This window comes from Diorhabda sublineata, chromosome 9 (assembly GCF_026230105.1).
Source record: "Diorhabda sublineata isolate icDioSubl1.1 chromosome 9, icDioSubl1.1, whole genome shotgun sequence".
NCBI classification, from domain to species: domain Eukaryota; kingdom Metazoa; phylum Arthropoda; class Insecta; order Coleoptera; family Chrysomelidae; genus Diorhabda; species Diorhabda sublineata.
This window is the reverse complement of record NC_079482.1, coordinates 5,397,143-5,417,506: the sequence shown is the minus strand read 5'-3', so window position 1 is coordinate 5,417,506 and position 20,364 is coordinate 5,397,143. Positions and strand designations below refer to the sequence as shown.

At 32.5% G+C, this 20,364-nt stretch overlaps 3 protein-coding genes across 3 annotated transcripts; 2 read left to right on the top strand and 1 right to left on the bottom strand.

Moving 5' to 3' along the window:
* The first annotated feature begins 33 nt into the window (after nucleotides 1-33).
* Nucleotides 34-18,154, top strand: LOC130448933 (trimethylguanosine synthase). Its single transcript, XM_056786539.1, has 11 exons — nucleotides 34-240; nucleotides 7,052-7,178; nucleotides 7,461-7,755; nucleotides 7,847-8,065; nucleotides 8,126-8,464; nucleotides 8,521-8,791; nucleotides 11,862-12,090; nucleotides 12,148-12,409; nucleotides 13,984-14,115; nucleotides 16,619-16,917; nucleotides 17,747-18,154. The coding sequence occupies exons 1-11, from the start codon at nucleotides 143-145 to the stop codon at nucleotides 17,855-17,857; spliced, it is 2,382 nt and encodes a 793-aa protein (XP_056642517.1). The 5' UTR covers nucleotides 34-142; the 3' UTR covers nucleotides 17,858-18,154.
* Nucleotides 2,676-4,552, top strand: LOC130448934 (mini-chromosome maintenance complex-binding protein). The gene is made up of 2 exons (XM_056786541.1): nucleotides 2,676-3,537; nucleotides 3,637-4,552. The coding sequence occupies exons 1-2, from the start codon at nucleotides 2,754-2,756 to the stop codon at nucleotides 4,464-4,466; spliced, it is 1,614 nt and encodes a 537-aa protein (XP_056642519.1). The 5' UTR covers nucleotides 2,676-2,753; the 3' UTR covers nucleotides 4,467-4,552.
* A 1,477-nt stretch (nucleotides 18,155-19,631) lies between the features above and the next one.
* On the bottom strand, nucleotides 19,632-20,327 carry LOC130448935 (probable 28S ribosomal protein S6, mitochondrial). The gene is made up of 3 exons (XM_056786542.1): nucleotides 20,211-20,327; nucleotides 19,993-20,132; nucleotides 19,632-19,934 (listed from the first exon to the last, which is right to left on the bottom strand). The coding sequence occupies exons 1-3, from the start codon at nucleotides 20,253-20,255 to the stop codon at nucleotides 19,676-19,678; spliced, it is 444 nt and encodes a 147-aa protein (XP_056642520.1). The 5' UTR covers nucleotides 20,256-20,327; the 3' UTR covers nucleotides 19,632-19,675.
* Between the last annotated feature and the right edge of the window lie 37 nt (nucleotides 20,328-20,364).

Here is a 20,364-nt window from a genome sequence, read left to right as displayed (position 1 = left end):
AATAATTAGGTAGTGGATAAGCTAAAATGTCTTAGACCATGCACTGTCATTGTTGAGTTGACATTGACAAAAACACTTTTGTTAGGAAAGGTAGATTTTTGTTAAAAATACAGAATTATGAGTTGAAGTTTTTATTTTGAATATGTGTGAGGTACAGTTTGATGTTCTGGCCGAATTTTCATTAAAAAATCAAGAGGATACATTTAATGTTAGTTTCATTAGCAGCAGAACATTTATACGGTAAGTCAATTAAATCTGTCATTTGTCATTATTAATAACAGGAATACGTTATTTTTTAAGTTTTAAAAAACATTTCTAACAAGTAAGTTTGTGAAATTGTTTATTTCATTTAATCGATAACATGAACAATAAAAATATCGAAGAAGCAGCTCCTGATATTAGTGAAGAAAATAAAGGTACCAAACCACCCGAAATTAATGATTTCGTTATTATAAAACCGATAAGTCGTGGAGCATTTGGAAAGGTTTTCTTAGGATATAAGAAAAACAATATAGATGTTATGTATGCAATTAAAGTGATGAAGAAAACAGAAATGGTCAACAAAAACATGGTAACTCAAGTAGTGAATGAAAGGAATGCTTTGGCTCTTACAAAAAGCCCATTTTGTGTGCAACTCTTCTATTCACTACAAACAGCGTCCTCAATATATTTAGTGATGGAATATATGGTTGGAGGAGATTTGAAGTCACTTCTTAGTGTATATGGTTTTTTCGATGAATCAATGGCAATTTTCTATACAGCTGAAGTTTGCTTAGCACTACAATATTTACATAAACATAATATTATTCATAGGGATATTAAACCCGATAATATGCTGTTGTCTAAAGAAGGACATGTTAAGTTAACTGATTTCGGTTTATCCAAAGTTCATATTCACAGAGACTTGGAGATATCAGATTTTGAAAATTTTACACCAAATATATGTAAAAGAACTCCTGGGCAATTGTTAAGTTTGACTTCTCATCTAAGTTTTGGGTCAGGAAATTCTAAATATATAAATAGTAATGCTATTGACTCCATTTCAGAAATACATTGTGAAAGTGCTGTTAGTAGACATGACTCGTCAAATTTTAAAGAAAATATTTCAAATAATGCCATACATAATTCTTCAGTTTTATCTGGCATTACTTATCTTTCTACAGACTATAATACTCCTTCTCGATTATCAGATACTTCTTATGATACTTGTCGAAGTAGTCAAGAAGAAAATACAGGAAATTCATGTGATAGTTCTCCAATAAGTAGAAAAATATGTGGTTGCAGTAGTTACAAGATACGTGAAGTAAGGGAGAGAAAAAGGAAATATAGATCACCTTCACCAAAAACCACAAGAAAAACTTTTGTCAAAACTGGCTTAACAGGTGAAATGGAAATTATGAGAGTTGAATCTCCAAAAGGTGTTACTTTTTCAACACCTGTTTCTGCTCAGAAGAACAAACCAAAATCTACTAGATTTGAATTGCCTAAAAAATCTATTGATGAAAGTGTAAAACCTATAAATGGTAGTAGTCATATAATGAGTCCTATATCAAGTGAGGCGACTACCCCAAAAACTCCCAGAACTCCTTTTCGTACACCCAAATCGGTCAGAAGAGGTCAATGGAATTCAGATCAGAGAATATTAGGAACTCCTGATTACCTTGCTCCAGAATTGCTTTTAAGGAAAGGCCATAATCACGCTGTGGATTGGTGGGCTCTAGGATGTTGTTTATATGAATTTGTAACCGGCATTCCTCCATTCAGTGATGCTACACCTCAGCTGGTTTTTAAAAATATTCTTGAGCATAATATAGAGTGGCCTACTGATGATGAAGCTTTGTCACCTGTGGTTGTTCAAGGTATAGAGGCTCTTTTAAATGAAAATCCAGAAGTAAGGGCCAATGCAGATGATATCATGAAAATGGAAGCTTTTAGTCAGATTGATTGGACTAATCTATTATCAATTACACCTCCATTTGTACCTGAACCATATGATTTGACTGATACTGGATATTTTCAAGCAAGAAATGAGCTATTGAATTTTAATATATCAAATTTTGATTTATAGTGTATCAATATTTTATCGTACAGTGATTTTCTCGGTTTAATATATGTGATTTTACTAAAATATATTTTTAAGACAAATAAAATTGTGTGTAAAATACACTGCTGCTAAAAAATATATATCCACAAAAGAAAAGGTTTCAGTTTGAATAAATAAAATACGTTTTTCGTAGTTTAAACAATAGTATTATTCAATTTTTGAAGCTCGTGTATGTATTTGCATTAAACCTTATTGAGAGCTTCCAAATAACCGATTTTTTCAAATTTATTAAAGTTTCCGAAGATGTTTATTAAGTTTCGGATGATGATGCATGATTCTTAATACCCGCTTGTATTCTCTTTTATTTTAAAAATTCTTTTAGCTTTGATACGTGTTTTGAATCATTGCCTTGCTGAAATGTCTAAACAGTTGAATAAACTCCGTAAGGCACTACACTATTCCCCCTTATGTTTTTATAATCTCTTTAAAATTCCTTCCACTCTCAACGGATACAAAGTACAACATATTTTTAAAGATGTTATGTTTGAAATAGAAAAAAGCACAACGTATGACAAAAATTATGAATCCTTTTGATAGTTTCTTATAAAAAAGAAGATCCTAACCTCAATTTTATTGAAATAGCGCGAAAGAGTAAATCATTCTTTGTTATTGTAACAGTTTAGTTCAAATAGTAAATTTTGTTATAATAATGGATATAAAAACGATAACTCCATTTTATTGGCGTGAAAATGAAGAAAACTGTTCGAACTTGTTGAAAGATCAATCGTTAAGAGACACAATTCCATTACTGAATGTTAATAAGTTGGAACAATTAGGCAACTCAAAACTGGTTAGATTCATTGGGATGATTCAAGATATGCATACTCCTGAGTATTATTTAGAAAAATTTGAGGTAGTAAATAAAGTTACAAATGGAAACTCTTGGTTACATAGTAAATACGAAGAAAGCGTTGCAGTGAATGATAATGAATACATTAATTTTGATAATATTTCTAATGTTACTTCTGAGCGACAAACTTTTGTTGTTATATCAGTACCAGCAGTGAATACATGGGTTAATGTGTATGAAGAAAAATCGAAAGTTATTCCAGAAAATTGTGCACCGATGTTATCAAGTAAAAAAAGAGTTCTAGAGGAAACTATGGATGTAGAAGATCCTTGCTGTGCTTCAAATAGTAACATACAAAATAAGAAAATTTGCAACAATAATTTTAATCGAACAGAATCAAAATTTATACCTAACCGTCCAAATGATATTTTTCCACTTCCTACAGATACTAATCAAGTATATCATGTTAAGTTGTATGGCGACCAGGAGGTATTGAAAATTAATGATGTGTGTGAATTTATTGGTTTTTTGGATATGGATCCATCAGTAAATGCTAATAGAGATGACAATGACATGGATACAGATGGAGCGACATGTTTCATACCCAAAATTCATTGCACATGCTTTCGAAAGATAGTACATGGTAATCCTTTGCTGAATAATGAAATTGATAAATATGATAAAAATAAATTCAGCTTGATTCGTAAAGATCTAATGATTTTGTTGACACAATTACTTTTAGGAGATACTTTGGCCGCTGAATATTTACTGCTGCATCTAATATCAAGAGTGTATTTACGTCGTGAAGGCTTAGCATTAGGCAAGTTATCATTAAATATCTCGAAAATTCCAGAACTTGCTAATTATCCAAATGAATTGTATAAATTCATTGAAAAAATTGTTCCAAAAAGTGTTTATTTGCCAATGACCTTAGAAAACCTAAATGATTTAACATTTATTCCAAAAAAAGATTATGAATTGAATTATTTATCATCTGGTGTACTTCAATTAAGTGAAAATACCCACTTTGTCTTGGATGAAACCAAATTAACTCCTGGGAAATTAAATTCGGCAGGTATAAGCAACATTAAAGCTATATCTGATGTAATCAAAAACCAATCTATAGCTTACAACTTTAAATACTACCCACTGGAATTTAATTGTGACATTCCTTTTTTGATATTATCTGAAGGAAAATCGATGATCAACAGTGATGTTCATGTTACTTTAGAACCGGATCCAATGTGTACAAGCACCTTTAAAGAAATAATTGAAGCAGCAGAACATTTCTTGAAACCAGATTTATTAAATGATATAAGAAAATATTTGACTATCTCGAGAATGTCTGATTATTCAATCACTGAACAGAACGAAGAGTTCATCCAAAATGAATTTGTCAAGATGCGTCAAGTCAGAAGTAATGTCACTGCAGATGATTTACATAGTATGCTTATTATATCCAGACTGGTATCAATCTCTGAAGGAAAAGGGTGTTTTGATAAAGAATCATGGGAAAAGGCTTTCAAAATGGAAGAAGAAAGAAATATTAGAATTAAGAATTTGAGAAAATAAAATCTAATAAATGTTTTTATATGTTTTTATGTGTTTCATTTATTTACATAAATGAAATATGCAGAGCGTATCCCATAAGAATCAACACAGAGCAGAGGCGTGTAGGGAGCCCAGAATATAAACATTGGGGGCAATTTACCTCTTACACTAAGTTGCATCCATGAGGAATTATGGAAGAAATTTTAAGATGAGGTCACTTCAATCGTCTACTTATCATTACTTAATACGCTTAACAGTCTTGTGTACCAAATTTGGTATTTTTAAGTTGAAGAGGTTGAAAAGAAATCAATTTTGATGATGATATATGACAGTGGTCGTCAAAATTTTGAGTTAGTGAGCCATCCTAGCATTTATAAACCTTTTAGTGAGCTACCTAGGTGTAACGAAAAAAGTTTAAATGTTCATTTCAATGAGAGGAGTGGAACTCTTTTTGGCCATCAAGTATTTTCTTGAAGTTTGGAGAATATGTTGTAGCCGTCATTCTGATGCAGTTGTCCAAATGTTCATCAGTGAGTCTGTTTCTATATTTGTTTTTCATGAATTTCATGCTTGAAAAAGATGCTTCACACAAGTATGTAGAACAGAACATAGCTTTCAATGCAACTTGAACCACAACTGGATACTTTTCTTTGGGGACTAGAGGCCAGAAATTATCAGTGGTAGAGAGGTATTTTAGATACAGGTCATTCTAAAAATCAAAAAATTCTATTGCATACAGCCCGATGTGCATCGATCTCTCCAAAGGGAGAGTTGACGAAATGTGACACAATCAATATGCTTTTAAAATCTTGGAATTGTTGTGTAAGTCTAAAAGAATTTCCACGTATTTTTGTTTATTGCTGGGGTGTTGTTGAGGATTTTGTTTGTCAACAATTAACTTCAGATTAGGAAAGTGATTGTATTCAAACTGGGTTATATTCTTTTCTCACAGCTCGAGCTTTTTAAAAATGATGTTACATCTGAAATCATTCCACCGATGTTCCATCTTTGCGCCTCTAAGCTGCAAGTTTAAGCTATTCAACTTTTCAGTTATATAAGTAAGAAAGGATAAATCTTGCAGGCATGTGGGATCTTCCAGTGCAGGTAGTATCTCTTTGAAATGTTGCATAACTCTGCCTCAACTAAACCAACGAACTTCTGTACGAAGCAACAGATCACCATACTGGCATTATAACTCTTCAATTAGTTCTCTGAACAGTCATCTTTGAAGTGCATGTGCTCTTATTCTATTTACTATTTTGACAACTGTTTTCATGACATTGTTCATACTTAAGAACTTTCCACACAATGACTGCTGGTGTATGATGCAATGATAATACAAAAATTTTGGTATGTTGCTATCTTAACGACACAAGGCAATAAATCGCCTACCATTGCAGAAGCTTCATCTGTACCTAGGTCCATCAACTTCTTCACAGGAATGTTTTCAGATTAAATGAGCTTTTCAAATGCTAAAAATATATCATTTCCAGTTGTATACCCAGTAAGCGGCACGGCCTCTACCAGTTCTTCTTTTGTTTCAAAATCTTCAAATACCATTCTTACAAAAATTACCAAAGCTGTAACAACTATATCAGTTGATTCGTCAAGTTGTAAGGAAAAATAACTACAACGATCAAAATCAGTTTTAAGCTGTGAAACTAAATTAGAACTCATAGCATCAACTCTTCGCATCACTGTATTAGCAGAACGCTGAACAGATTTAATAGCAGACATGATCTCAGTTTAGTTTTTGAAGTTATCAAATAATATATCTGCAGCCTGTAAAAATGCAGTTTTTATCAACCTACCATCTTCGTATGGTTTCCTATATTGAGCGGAATGACGCCTCGGTAGCTGCTTAGCTCTTGTTTAGTGTCTTAAAAAAAGTTGACTGTTGTGCATTTAGCTGAGACAAAGCAGTAATGGTGAATCTGCGGTTTTCTTTAACCTGTCAACTCGTTGAATCTGGTCATCTGAAACGACAGATTGGCGTCCTTGGCCCCTTCATCATACACATCATTACTGCCATCTTTAAACTTTCGACACCATTTACACTCAACATCATCCCTGATGAAGTTTTCCTCATACACCCGACTCATTCTCCGATGGATTTCTGCAGCACTATGGCCTTCAGCCTGTAGAAAACGAATCACACTCGGCGGAAGTATCAATAATAACGGACATCTTTACGTGGCTGTAGTACAACGCCGACTGACGCCTGAATGGCGGAGTGTGTAGTGCAAGAGCTTCGCAAGTCGCCTACAGCGCTTGCCCCCATAGCGTCTGCACGGCCTTCGTATTAATATTTAATGTGTTGAAGTCTTGAGTTTAAACTGCATCTTAAAATTATAACTGGCGTTAATTACCTACTAGGTACGTAGATCTAATGAAAGTATGCGAGAATAATTGGTAATTTCTTTTTCAAATACAAATATAAATCCTTTGATCATTAAAAACAATATAGTTTTCACTATAGCCACGACCCGATACCGTTGTCCGTTGATAAAACATTTTTTTGAAGTAACTTTCTACAGCTGTTGTGTTTTTCCAATTCAGAAATCTGTGTTTTATAATCTAATTTTTTTGCACCACGGTTTTTTTAGAACAAAAGTTTCTAAACAATTTGTGTCGGCTGAACAGAGTGCTTCTGAAGAAGATAATCAATTAGATGAAGAGTTTTATAAAATATATGAAGATTTGTCCATACAAAACGTACAAACTAAATCAGAAGTAAGTAAAATTGACAATAATCAATTTAATTTGAAATATCTAGTAATGAATATATTTATTATGATTTATCATTAATCAGAGTTCAAGTATTTGTACAGTTTGTGGTATTTTGGCATGATGAGGATGACCTCAGACTCCACATCAAGTCAATTGGTCTTTTTCTTTATTCTCTTTCATCAGTAGGGATTGGTTTTTGTTGGTAGCTATTAACTGGTTTGTTAGTATTACCAGCAAGTTTAGAATTTGAGATGAGAAAACTTATTCATTATTTTTTCATTATAGACTGAACAAGAAGTCGTAAGTTGTTACTGTAGCGCGTCTCACACTGATAATCTTTCAACTGATGAACACGAAAGTTTAAGAGAGATACATACTGTTTCAAAAACTATCCAACAAAGTGATAGTGGTACAGATCTTAACGAACAGTTTATACATGATATCGAATCAGATTGGAACAAATTTTGGTCTCTAAACGGTGAAAAATTGATATGGGAATCTTGGATAGATAAATATAGTCAATACATCAATCCAGATTACATTTCACAGAAAAAATTGGGGGAAGAATATAATTTACTTGGTAAGATTTACCATAACGGTTTAGATCGCTTCGAATGAACAATTTTTTTTGTATTTTCATGGGTTTAAAATATATTCTCAATAAATTTCAGCTGAAAGTTCTATAGAAGATAATTATACATCACACAATCCAAAGAAGTTTACTTTTAACGAAAAGGACGTTCATGCTTTCACTGCAGATCTTCAACAGGCTTGTTTGAAACAAATCGATAAAAACCAAGGAATAAAAAAGGAGAGCATTTCAAGAAATCAAATTCTTTTAAGAACTTTATCAGGTAGCGACGAAAAGATATCTACAGAAATCTCAGAAGGTATATAGTATTTTTATATATATATATATATATAACTTTAATTCTAATGGTATATCTTAGGTTGGAATCCTCTGTCTCCTTCAAGCATAGACGAAGAAACGGAAGCTGAAAGATTACTAACTTCTAGGTGCTGCTCTCGTACAAGTAGTAGTTTGAAAACGATAGATTCCATTACAAATGTCACTCGAATGACAGTTTCTTCTATAGATTTAAGTAATAGCACAACCAGTTCGGATAGTTTTTCTTCTGTCAGTTCGGTACATAGTTCGGTCAGTTCGGAGGATTCTGAAGAAGATTATCAGCATCAGTGGAATGCTTTATGGAAAAAACATTACGAAGATCAATATTTAGAGCATTACAATAAGTTCATTCAATCTGTTAGTGGAATCGTGGCTTTAGGTAAAGTAACTGTGTGTCTTTGATGATTATTTCTCGACACTGTCATCTATTTTCAGATAAAAGTAAAGAAATGAGTGTCAGCGATCAATCAATAAAAACAGCTATCCACGATAACGAAGAATCTACATTATTAGAGAACGAATCTACACATCTTGAAACTGATGAACAAGTACCTAGTATTTCTCACAGCAATAGCACTAGCGATGAAGAAAGCGAAGAAGAAAATACCATTTATAAAGAAATGATCGCTATGGGTCTACCTACTACATTCGGATCTAACAAAATATATAAATCACAAAATTTTGATAAAACCGAATGTATTAAAAGGTATTGGTACTTTATATAAAAAAAATTAAACCTCATTAGATTTAATAGGGTTGGAATTATAACATCTTACAAGCATTTTCGCCCCTTTCCCATACTTCACAATTAATTTGACATATTCTTACCTTAAGGCTACTTGAAATGGTTACAAGGTCAGAATATTACATATTTTGATGAATATTACATGTTCAGACAAAAAAATGTGTACTGCTAAATGGATGAATAACATCAGATATGCAGATGACACCATTGTATTTGCTGATATAAAAGATTTACAAATTCTGAAGGATGGTATCACCCCTCACAGTCAGCAATGTCAAAAAGACAAAACCCTAGATATAGGAAGTCATCTCTATATCAATAAAGTTACAAAATAAATAGTCAAACAATATGAATACCGAGAATTGGACCGATAACCAGGAAAGAAGGGCATGTATCTAAAAAGCAAGGTCCACCTTTAACCGAATAAGTACCATTATTCAAGAGTCATGATCTCTCTTGAAATAAAAATAAGAATGCAGAGATGTCACGTTTTCACCGTTCTGCTTTATGAGGTTGAGTCCTGGACCTTGAACGAAGATATGAGCAAAAAAATTCGAAATGTGGCTTCATAGACTAATGCCCTTGACCCTCCGGGTAACAAACGAACAAATTACAGTATTTCGACTACGTAACGCGAAACGAAACCAAATATGTATTGCTCCAAATCATTCCGCAAGGCAAACTATTTGGAAAGATAGGTTCGGAATATCCTGGCTTGAAAATCTTAGAACATGATTCAATATGCTGCCGATAGGATAAAGATTGCCACCACAAGGAGATTACATGTGCACAGTTCTTCTCATTGTATACTGACTGTCACTTACCAAAACTATTTTTTTTCTACTGCAAGGATGCCAACCCTAAAATTATCATTTAAGAAATAACTAATCAACAAGAAGGTTAGATTTACCAGAGAAGACAAAAAAGTAGACATAGTAATACTAGACTGTAAATTCGAAGAAATGCATCTTATAGTATAGTTATTTCTTGTATCGTGCCTGTTTTCTTCGTTTTATTTCTCTATTCCTTTGTCTAATTTCACAAATTTCCTCATAGTGGAACAAAGATAGCTCTACTTGAGGTTAGAGGATGTTTATTTCTAAAGTTAACACAATTGCTCAGTCTAGTGTTACTAAATCTATCATTTTACAAAAGTGTTTCCATAGACATAGTAGTACTAGGCTGCGCATTTGATTAAATTAGTTTTCCAATATTAGAACGAGATACAAAGTTACGGTATAGTTGTCTCTGTCAAATATTAGAGGTGTTCGATCTAATTTCTTGTATAGGTACTCGTTTCACCATTCTATTTCTTTTATCCCTTATCTCGTTTCACCAATTACCGCACATTGTAATCGCGCAGTCTAGTTTTACGAAGTTTATGAGTGCTTCACTTGAACAACTGATCTAACTTGACATTTGGGTGATTGTTAATCGAAACGTAACTGGATACAAAGATGTAGGTGTGAAATCTTTACTGAATAACTGTGTTGAGTTTCATCTGCACAAGCCTTCGATTGTCCACCATCAAGATGAATAGATTTATCACAGAAAAAGAAAAAATTAGTTTTTCAAAAGCGCTTCATTCGATCAACTTATTTACTTGAAATTTAGTTGGTTGTTAATCCAAAAATAACTAGATTTATCCCTGGAAATGAGATTTATATGGAATAAAGAAGATGGAGCTACGAGATTTTAATTAAATCAATCAGCTGATCTTCCCTTGCGCATGCTTCTTATCATACAACAACCTGATGAATAGATATATCACAGAAGAAGAAACAAGCGCAAAAGACAAAAGCGCTTCATTCGATCAGCTGATCTGACTGACATTTTGTTGGTTGTTAATCGAGAAGTAACTAGATTTCTCCCTAGAATTGCAACTTGTATGCGAGACAAAGATGCAGGTGCGGAATCAGCTGAGATTTATTTGCGCATTAAAAGCGATTTGTAACTACTGAACTACTTCTAAAATGTGTTGGATATCATAAAAATTAATTTTTTCTTGAAAGGTACTTTTTGGCTAACAAAGTTACTTTGTATTATAAAACAATTTATGCTGTGATAGTCTCACTATATGCCGAAGAAAATACAAAAAAATTAGTTTTATAGACTTTCTAAAAAAGCGATTTTTCATAAAAAAATAATGTCGTGGATATTGACTTTTATCATCAAATAAACAAGAATTTGATACCATTTTTTTTATTAAAAACTCCAAATGGCTTCTCTTTTGGAAAGTCGATAAAATTGATTTTTATACCTCTACTCTGGTATATATTTTAAGCACTTTCTTTTTTTATGAAATAAAGTAACAGAGCAAACTTAGATGGCCAAAAATAACTAAGAAAACCTAAATTTTTTGAATACTTTTTTTATGACGATTTTCCCTAACCTCACCTAACTTTTTTAACATTATTCTTCTTTTATATATTTTTAGGTTAAGTACTTATATTTCTTCTTCACTACTAATGGTTGTCATTCTTAAATATTTTCACATCTTGAAAGAAATTTATGAATTTTTTATTTATCCAATCTGTTTTTTTGCTTTATTATTCATCCTTCTATTGGATTTTTAATTTAACTTAAACTAGTTTAATCTTGTCTTTTTATCTATTTTAATATTGAACGAATTCAGGGTATTTCGAACAAATTTTTATTATTTCCTTTAAATGAGCTTTGAAATTCAATTTTCTTCTTTTATTATTTTTTAGGTTACATATATCTATTTCTTCTTATATGTATTATTCATAAAATAGTCCTTCCTCTGTCTTCATCTTCTTCTAATGCTTCCTCTAAATACACAGTCTGTTCACACATATCAAGTTTCCTTATATTACATCTTGTTGATGATTGTTGTCGTGCTGAGATATTTTTTTACTTTCCAATATTTTTAAAAACATGTTCTTAGACTACTCTTAGTTTGATTTATTTATATTTACATATTTTTTGCCTTATTATTCATCACTATTTTTTAGCATTTTAATTTTAACTTGAACCAGCTTCATCATTTCCTTTTACTTAATAATTTTAGCCCGAAAGGAAAGCGTGACTTCAACTCTAACAGGAGTAGAGTGAAAGCAGCATTCAATTTAATAGGAATAGAATTCCAGGAAACTTCAAAGGAATTATTATCAGGAGAAGTAAATTATAAGATGAAACATATCAGACAACAAAATAGACATCTCAAACTACGACCCGAGGCAAAAAAACCAAAACATTTTATATTCGATGACGAAGGAAACGCATTTCCAAAACAGGAAGTAAGTATAACTACTTTTTACATATAAAATCAGTATTAATTTTTATCGTATTTGCAGACAATCGATCACAATATATTTTCCGAAAGCTCTGACAATGAGCTTAGTTCTTGCGAAGAAGAAGCTATTACTGGTGATGCACCTGTATCACCGACTGTGGAAGAAAAAATTGAAGAGGTTCAAACAACAAAAAGGAAACGGAGGAAAAGAAAACAACCTCAATATCCACCTGAAATTAAAAATAATTCCAAGTTGAGGAAATATTGGCAGAAGAGGTTCAGTTTATTTAGCAAATTTGATATGGGAATTAAACTGGATGAAGGTAAAATTATAATTGTATATTACATTCAAAGTGGATACTAAACTGCTTTGACATATTGCTGAAGTTAAAGGAGCATATTGGTTTTGGAGAGAGAGTTATCAAAGATATTTATTCTCAACTCAAGAAGCTATTGATAGCAGAACTCCTCTGACAACTGTGCTATTGCCATAGATATGCAAGAAAAAGTAGAACTTTAGAATCTCAGAGCTTGACACTGGGTAGAATACTGTATAGGATAGCAAGACTTACCTAAACTGAAGCTGGTGGATTCTTAAAGGTTCTTAAAGGATCAGGAATAAATGAAATACTAGTTTCTGTAATACCTTATTGAATATCATCATATTTTTTTTAAATACCCCTGGGGGGATATTATTCCAAAAGGCATTCTGAAAAATTTGTATCTATATCTACAGGTCAAAGATAAAACATCATAAATGCATTTTTTTCACATTTGAGATTTTTGATGGATCTTTATTGAGGAAAACTATCCTACATGTAAAATAATATATGGCTATATTTCACCTACCATCTTTTTTTTGCATGTAGGATAATTTTCCTCGATGAAAATCTTGAGGTAAAAATCTCAAATGTGAAAAAAATGCACTTATGATGGTTTACCTCTGACTTACTGATATATTAGCACTTTTTTCATAACGTACAGTTTACCAATATCCCTCACGCAAGTCTAATACAGTAAAATATTATGTTGAACACACTGTTTACATTAACACTGACGATTACACTGTCTGACAGGCGTTTCGACAATCAAGTTACCGTCTTCAGAGACTGTTTACTTCAGTCAGATAGTGTAATCGTGAGTGTTGGTGTAAACAGTGTGTTCAGTATGAATATCACTAACGGTACCAGAAATTCCAACTTAACAGTAAAATATTGTTAAGGCAGGCAACTTTGTCGATATTTCTTTTACAGTTTCTATTAGAAACGTTCATTTTAATTGACTCATATGAATGTTTGGGGTTTAAACAAGCAACAATGGTAACTGAGCTCTAGCAGGTGTCAGGATGTTAATTCGTAACTGTTTCAAAGCCCTTCGATTTTTATTTTATTTAAATTAATTATTTGTAGATAAAAATGGTAATATAGGATTGTATATATCAAATAATTTCTAACCTCATATATCTTTTGATATTTTTATACATAATATAACGAAATTTCATCGTGTTTGATATTGTTCTTGGTTGTTTGTACTTAACGATTCAAAAGCGAACGTGAACCAAAAACAAATCGTGATTAAAACATTCCCACTACATTCTGGTGAACGGGAATCCAATGGAACAATTTCGAAATTCTATTTAAAATTAAAACCGGTCAGTTTTATACTGAATACATTGTTTACACCACCATTCACGATTACACTATGCGTTTCGATGAACAAGTTATCGTCTTCAGAGACTGAAGATTTAGCCAGACAGTGTAGATGTGAATATCACCTACGGTTTCAGAAATTCCAACTTAACTGGTCAGTTTCGATTATATTAGTTGGAGATTTTACATTGGATCTCTCTGAAATTTTTTCCAATACTGTAAATTGCAATATATTAAATTTGTTTTAGAAAGTTGGTATTCTGTAACACCAGAGCAAGTAGCAAAACACACTGCAGAGAGGTGTAGGTGTGATGTTATCATAGATGCTTTTTGTGGAGCAGGTGGAAATTCAATTCAGTTTGCGCTTAATTGCAAAAAAGGTAAGACACAGCAGAAATTGAATAATTGACATTTTCTTAAACACCTTCTATTTTTTTGGACACATTTTTTCTTTGAGGTAAATCGAAAGATATATCACCATTTAAATCTATTTGTTTTTGTAACCGAGTAATAAATATAATTGTCATTAATTACTTCCAACAATTAATGGTCACTTGCGCCGAAAGGTTAACAATTTAACACTGGTTTAATTCTGTCTTTCTGGATTGCACAGTGTGTTAAACAAAGTCTTTAAACTATCATTAAATTAAATCCCCGAAATCGGGGCTTAAACTTTTTTAATCTTTGGTTAAACAGTATCATATCAATGTCACTTCTTCTTCAAGGTACCATAGAGCTGTATTTATGCCAAAACTTACTGGTCGTTGATCCGTATATAGATTTAGTATATAGAATAGAGAAGCATTCCAAGGAAATAACTAGATAAATTCATCGAATTGTACAGAACTCCACTACAACTTTTTCATGTTAAATTTGAATTCATAACGTTATTCTGGCTTTATTCTATTAATCTTAAGTTTAAAAAAAACTCTCCTATATGTCATGATTTTCACTATTCGTCGAGGAATTATCATTGCCTTGTTTACCATAATTGGATAACTTTCTATAGATATTACCCAAGAATGTCATTCCATTTTGCACTTTTTTGCTAATGTAATCATTTGCAATGACGGGACAAAAAATTTAAAAAAGTCTTAAGCAATTATTATATGAAATAACCATTGAAAAATGTATGAGTATTTCTGCAATTTTTGAGCAAATCAAAGAATCTATCATTAAGTAGTTTCAATCATTTCCTTTTAATCTATACATTTATTAAAAACGAGGTCTGGCTATTAGATAACTAGACTGGTTACGAAAAAGGGATTTATTATAAAAATTCTTCTACGTTCGAATGCTCCCCTTCCCTCACCACAGACCTTTCCATACTTTTTTTCCATTGATCGAAGTAGTGCTGGAAGTCTTCTTTGGTGATTGCCTTAGGAGCTCTGCCGTTTTTTGCTTTACCGCTTCCATCGACTCAAATCGGGTCCCTTCCAAACCAGATCTTTTTCTAACCTTTCAAGGTAATATGAGCAGATCAGTGACGCAAGAGATTTTAGTCAGGAGTCAGATTTTTTGGTACCAGCTTTGCAAAGACTTTTGTCATGGGCGCCCTCTAGGCGCGCAGTCTCGTTATTTAATAGCCAGACCTCGTAGTCTTCGTTTCTGGTTACATGACTGTAAGATTGAATGGCTTATAAATGTGTATTGGATATATGTATAGTCAAAAACATGTTTTAGGCTAGGCTAGACTCGAAATCAATGGGTGGCCACGACCAAATTCAGCAGATCTTCTTTGGTTATAGTTTCCCGGAAAAGTCTTTGCCTGTCTCGGCCCTTGTATATTGTCCCAATAATTGGTATTGCTCCTATCTACCTTCTTTTCCAGTTCTTTTTCTATTGCTTTGTAGCTGATACTACAGAAGGGTTCGGGTCCTATAAATGGCTTGTTTGTCCTCGCTTTAGCGAACTTATTAGCTATTTTCCTTCGTTCCAGTGTGTCCCGGAATCCATTGTAGGATAATTTTATTTTTCTTGCTTTTCTCGTTTAATTTTTTTAGGCAATCCCAAACGACTTTGGATTTTATGATATTGGAGCTTAGAGCTCTAATGGCTGCTGAAAAATGTTTGGTGCGCTGTTCAGTCTTTTAGAGTGTTTGGTTCTGGGTCCATACATTCCTATTACAGTTCCATCTGCTGCTTTTGATCCATCCGTATACCATTTAATGGTATTTCTGTTCATTTCTTGTATGGTGTTTTCATCCCACTTGCTTTTGTCGTTTATTAGTGAGGTGAAGTTTTTCTCAAAGCTAAACTTTTTCGATGTGACATTCTGAGGCTTGTCCAAGGGTTGGTCATTATTTAGGAACGGGTTTTCTTTGATGATTCCCTTCCTGAACATTCAAAGTGATGTTTTTTCTGTCACGCTTTCAAGAACTATGTGGAAAGGTGGAATATTTAGAATCACTTCTAGTGCAGCTGTTCGACAAGATTTCATAGCCTCGGTTGCACATAAGCAATCCAGTCTTTGTACCTTCGATAGATCATTCCTTATGGTATTCATACTAGTTCTAGTACCCCAAACCACTGCCCCAAATATGATGATTGAACTCACAATTGCTGTGTACATCCACTGTAGGTTACAACCCCAATTCCTCCCTGCAAAGTTTCTGCACACCATCAGGGCTTTTATGGCTTTGGTGATTGTTTTTTTTTTCATGTTTGTTCCAGAGAACTTTATTCAAGTGGGCATAAGCATTTTAATTTATGAACTAGGACTTTCTACAATAAAATAAGTGGTTGTGGTAATATAGGAAAAAAAGTGTATTTAACTCATTAGGAATATAATTGCTTTAAGAGAATCGAGATTTTAGCAGTTTCACCTACTTAAACTCCATTTATAAAATTATTGTCGCAACTCACTGTATAATTTTTATTTAGTTATAGCGATTGATATAGATCCCAAGAAAATAGAGCTAGCACAAAATAACGCCAATGTTTATGGAGTATCGGACAAAATTGAGTTTATAATTGGAGATTTCATACAATTGGCTGGAGGTCTGAAAGCCGACGTAGTCTTTTTGAGTCCTCCTTGGGGTGGACCTTCGTATCTTTCCGAACCGTCATATGATCTTGAAACGATGTTATTGCCAGTTCCTTTCTCACAATTAATTGCAAGCGCAAGGAAGGTGACATCAAATGTGGTGGCTTTTTTACCTAGAAACTCCAATACATTTGTGGTAAGTATCATTTCAAGTATTTTGACTTGCACTGTTCAAAATCTGAGGTTCCAGCACTATTAATATCTCATATACATTACAAGATGGCTTAAAGTACTGATACGGTTAGTAAGAAAAAAAATTACCATTTTATATTAATAATTGAAAATACACTCCCCACCTTTTTCGTTTGAATATCTTGCATAAATAAATTTTTTCTGATAAAGGAAGTGAAAGGTACAACTTGTGGTTATATGTCAAAATCCATTAAGACGAATGCCGGTGTTCCCTTCCTAATGGCACTCCATACCATTTCTGATTCCCCACCTTATGCGTACCTTGGTGGTATGGTCTTGTATATACTGGAAAACGTCGATCATGATAGAATAGGCAAAATCTGGAATCATTTCAGAACATTACATTCCACCGTTTGTGGTCTTCTCAGTCTCTAGTAAATTTAAGTCACGCTAGCCGATGTGCTGTTGTTAACTAGAGTTCTGATCTGCTCTTCTTTGATTACTTCCTGTTTGTTGCTATATTCTTAATGTTCTATAAATCAAGGATTGTACCATTTGTACTTGTGAAAAGACTTCTACGATCAATGCAATAACACTTTTTGGGGTTTTATGTTAATATTAGGGTTCATTTTAAAATATTAATTGTGTTACAGAGCTAGATTGTGGAATTGGATGTAAGAGATATTGAAATAAACCATTTCTTGCAGAAACCTAAAGTGTTTTTTACTAAAAGTTTTAACTGAATATCAAATTATGCTTCAATTTTGTAGGGGAGTGTATTTCTGTACTTTTTTACTTATCAATTAATGCCATAAACTTTTTTAATTTTATAGTTGGCCAAGGAGGCAGGGCTAGGTGGAAAAGTGGAAATAGAACAAAATTTTATCAATAAAAAATTAGTAGCAATTACTGTATATTATAATAACTTAATTAAGGAAAAATAACGATATTTGTTACTAGTTACAATAAGATCGTTTTTAAATTACGTAATCATAAAACTAAAATGTGTTGCTTGAGATTTGGAGTATCAGAAATGACGAAAATTATTTTTTACGAAAAAAAAACTGAAGCAGTAAAATGTTCCTTCTCTTCGTTTTAACCTTATTATGACTGCAATGTAGTTAATCTTTTATTTAGCTTTTTATAAACTATGTATATAGAAATAAATCGCACATGAAGTATATGCCTGTCTTAAAGTGTTAATAAACTAGAATAAGGCTCAATATGTCTCTCATTTGAAATATCATTATCCTACAAATATTCCCAATCCTTCTAAATTCCATCTACTTCCTTAATATTGTTACTAACATGTCTAAGTATATATACAAAGTGTTATCACAGATAAAATCAGAGAAGCTTTAGTTAAATATGATGTTTATAAAGTTTCTAAGCAAAAAAATCTAGAAGATGTAATCTATTAGTTGAAATAAAGTGTTTCACTACTTGCTCTGATGCTTTGACAAACTTAACCGTTCTAAACTCATGTGGTTGAACGTTGTTTCACTTGGAATCCTTTGACTCGTACTAAAAATCGAAAATTATCAGAAGTTGAGCAAGGGGAGGCAAAATAGGATGAAGTGTCTTTACTCTTTTATTTGGTTAACTTCGATCGACTTTGTGGGTAGGGTAGTGGCCTTACTAGTGATAAGAATACAAGGAAAATAACATCTATTTACACATTCCGGAACAGGGTCAGTCCTAGGGCTCCTTCCACCACTGTCATACTTTATCGGATTTACATATGGCTTGCCCCATATTCTTATCTTGACTTAAAAGAAGAAGTTTATTTTTTTAACTCTTAGTTCGACATGTACATGTAATAATTAACCAACTAATATTAATACCAAGTGCTGGTGTTTCTGATACTTGTAACCCAATTTTGTTGTTATACCCGGATGCTAAATACAAGACCAAGGACACATCTTCATCTAGGTACATTGAAAGAGCGTTGACATGTTTGTATTGTGTCTAATTATATGTATCTTAAAGTCGCGGGGCTCCCGTGAATCGGTGAGGCCCCAACTAATATTAATACAAAACGCTGATGTTGCTGATACTTGTAACCCAATTTTGTTGTCATACTCGATGCTAAATATAAGACCAAGCGCCCATCTTTATCTAGATACATTAAAACAGCATTGAAGAGTTTGTATTGTGTCTAATAATTATATGAAGCGGGGCCCCCGTGAATCTGTGTGCTACCTCAATATTATTAATCATTATTTCCTATTATAATATTGAATGAACATATTAATAAGGAATCTGATGACCCTAATCTTTGACTTTATAATAATATAAATTACACAATTTAATTGATAGTGATGTGATAGTAAATGACAGTATCAAGGACCAGGGTTACACCCACGGCCTCTAACGGCGGGGACCCCGCTACTGGAAATAACATTTGGATTTAGACAAAACTTTCGTATTTAATCTAACGACAAAACCATTCAAGTAACAAAAATTGTTCAAAAAAAAATTTGTTTCCTCACGCTGGGGGACACAATAGATCCTTTGAGTTGTAGTGTACATGATACCCTATTATACACATACATACAACACAAAGCTAAGTGTGTCTACACAATCTTACTTGATTAATTTCGATGTAATATAGTGGATGCTTTAGTGTTTTAGTTGTAGATAAGAGCACAATGAAAAAAACGTCTACCAACAAAGTTTCTAGATACTAATACTTCATAAGATGAATTAAAAAATGAATAAACTAAAAAGAAAATATATTTTAACTATTAATACAAAACAAATTATCTTTGGAAAGGATAATAATCTAAGCCTGTGTTATATTTAAACCTAGGCTTATCTAATTTCCTTGCTTGTTTAATGAGATCTTGAACATCTTTTCTGTAAGGCGGTGGTTGTAATTCTTCATGTAATGTGCATTCAAATTGGGTTGGTTCATTTTTTTTGTAAATTGTTCGTCTTATTATATCTACATCTCTTCCATATTCATCCAATAGTGAATTTATTGTGGTAGGTGGAACATTACATTCAATTAGAAAGTAACTAGAAAAACAGTGCGCTTAAGTAGAATGTGATTTTTAAAAAAAATAAGACTGGTTACCTAGCTTTTTTATAAACGACTCCATGCACGCTAGTTTTATACGGCATGTCTCGGGTTCCCAAATTTTCCAGTTTTCTTATTATGCCACCTTTGTCAAATATTGTATTTGCTGTTCGTTTTAACACAGACGCTAATTCAATCTGAAACAAAATGTTATACCAGCTAGTTAATAACTTTGCGTTGCTTATTATATTTATGATAAATCTTGAAAACCTTACCTTGGGCATGACCCTATATAACATTAATACCTCGTATGTAATCATTGTATGATTTTTATTAAAAAGGTAATTAATGAAAAACGTAAATAGCCCTTTAAAAAAGGCTATAACTCTTCTTCTTTATCTTTTATTTACATTGACTAAAATATCATCC

What these genes read in the sequence shown, in the direction of transcription:
- LOC130448934 (XM_056786541.1), top strand. Translation starts at nt 2,754, where the DNA reads ATGGATATAAAAACGATAACTCCATTTTATTGGCGTGAAAATGAAGAA. An exon ending in CTTTCGAAAGATAGTACATG is followed by an intron (nt 3,538 to 3,636) that starts GTAATCCTTTGC and finishes AATTACTTTTAG; the next exon opens with GAGATACTTTGGCCGCTGAA.
- LOC130448935 (XM_056786542.1), bottom strand. Translation starts at nt 20,255, where the DNA reads ATGATTACATACGAGGTATTAATGTTATATAGGGTCATGCCCAAG. An exon ending in TATATAGGGTCATGCCCAAG is followed by an intron (nt 20,133 to 20,210) that starts GTAAGGTTTTCA and finishes ATTTTGTTTCAG; the next exon opens with ATTGAATTAGCGTCTGTGTT. An exon ending in GTCGTTTATAAAAAAGCTAG is followed by an intron (nt 19,935 to 19,992) that starts GTAACCAGTCTT and finishes CTGTTTTTCTAG; the next exon opens with TTACTTTCTAATTGAATGTA.
- LOC130448933 (XM_056786539.1), top strand. Translation starts at nt 143, where the DNA reads ATGTGTGAGGTACAGTTTGATGTTCTGGCCGAATTTTCATTAAAAAAT. An exon ending in TAGTGGAATCGTGGCTTTAG is followed by an intron (nt 8,465 to 8,520) that starts GTAAAGTAACTG and finishes ATCTATTTTCAG; the next exon opens with ATAAAAGTAAAGAAATGAGT. An exon ending in GGGAATTAAACTGGATGAAG is followed by an intron (nt 12,410 to 13,983) that starts GTAAAATTATAA and finishes AATTTGTTTTAG; the next exon opens with AAAGTTGGTATTCTGTAACA.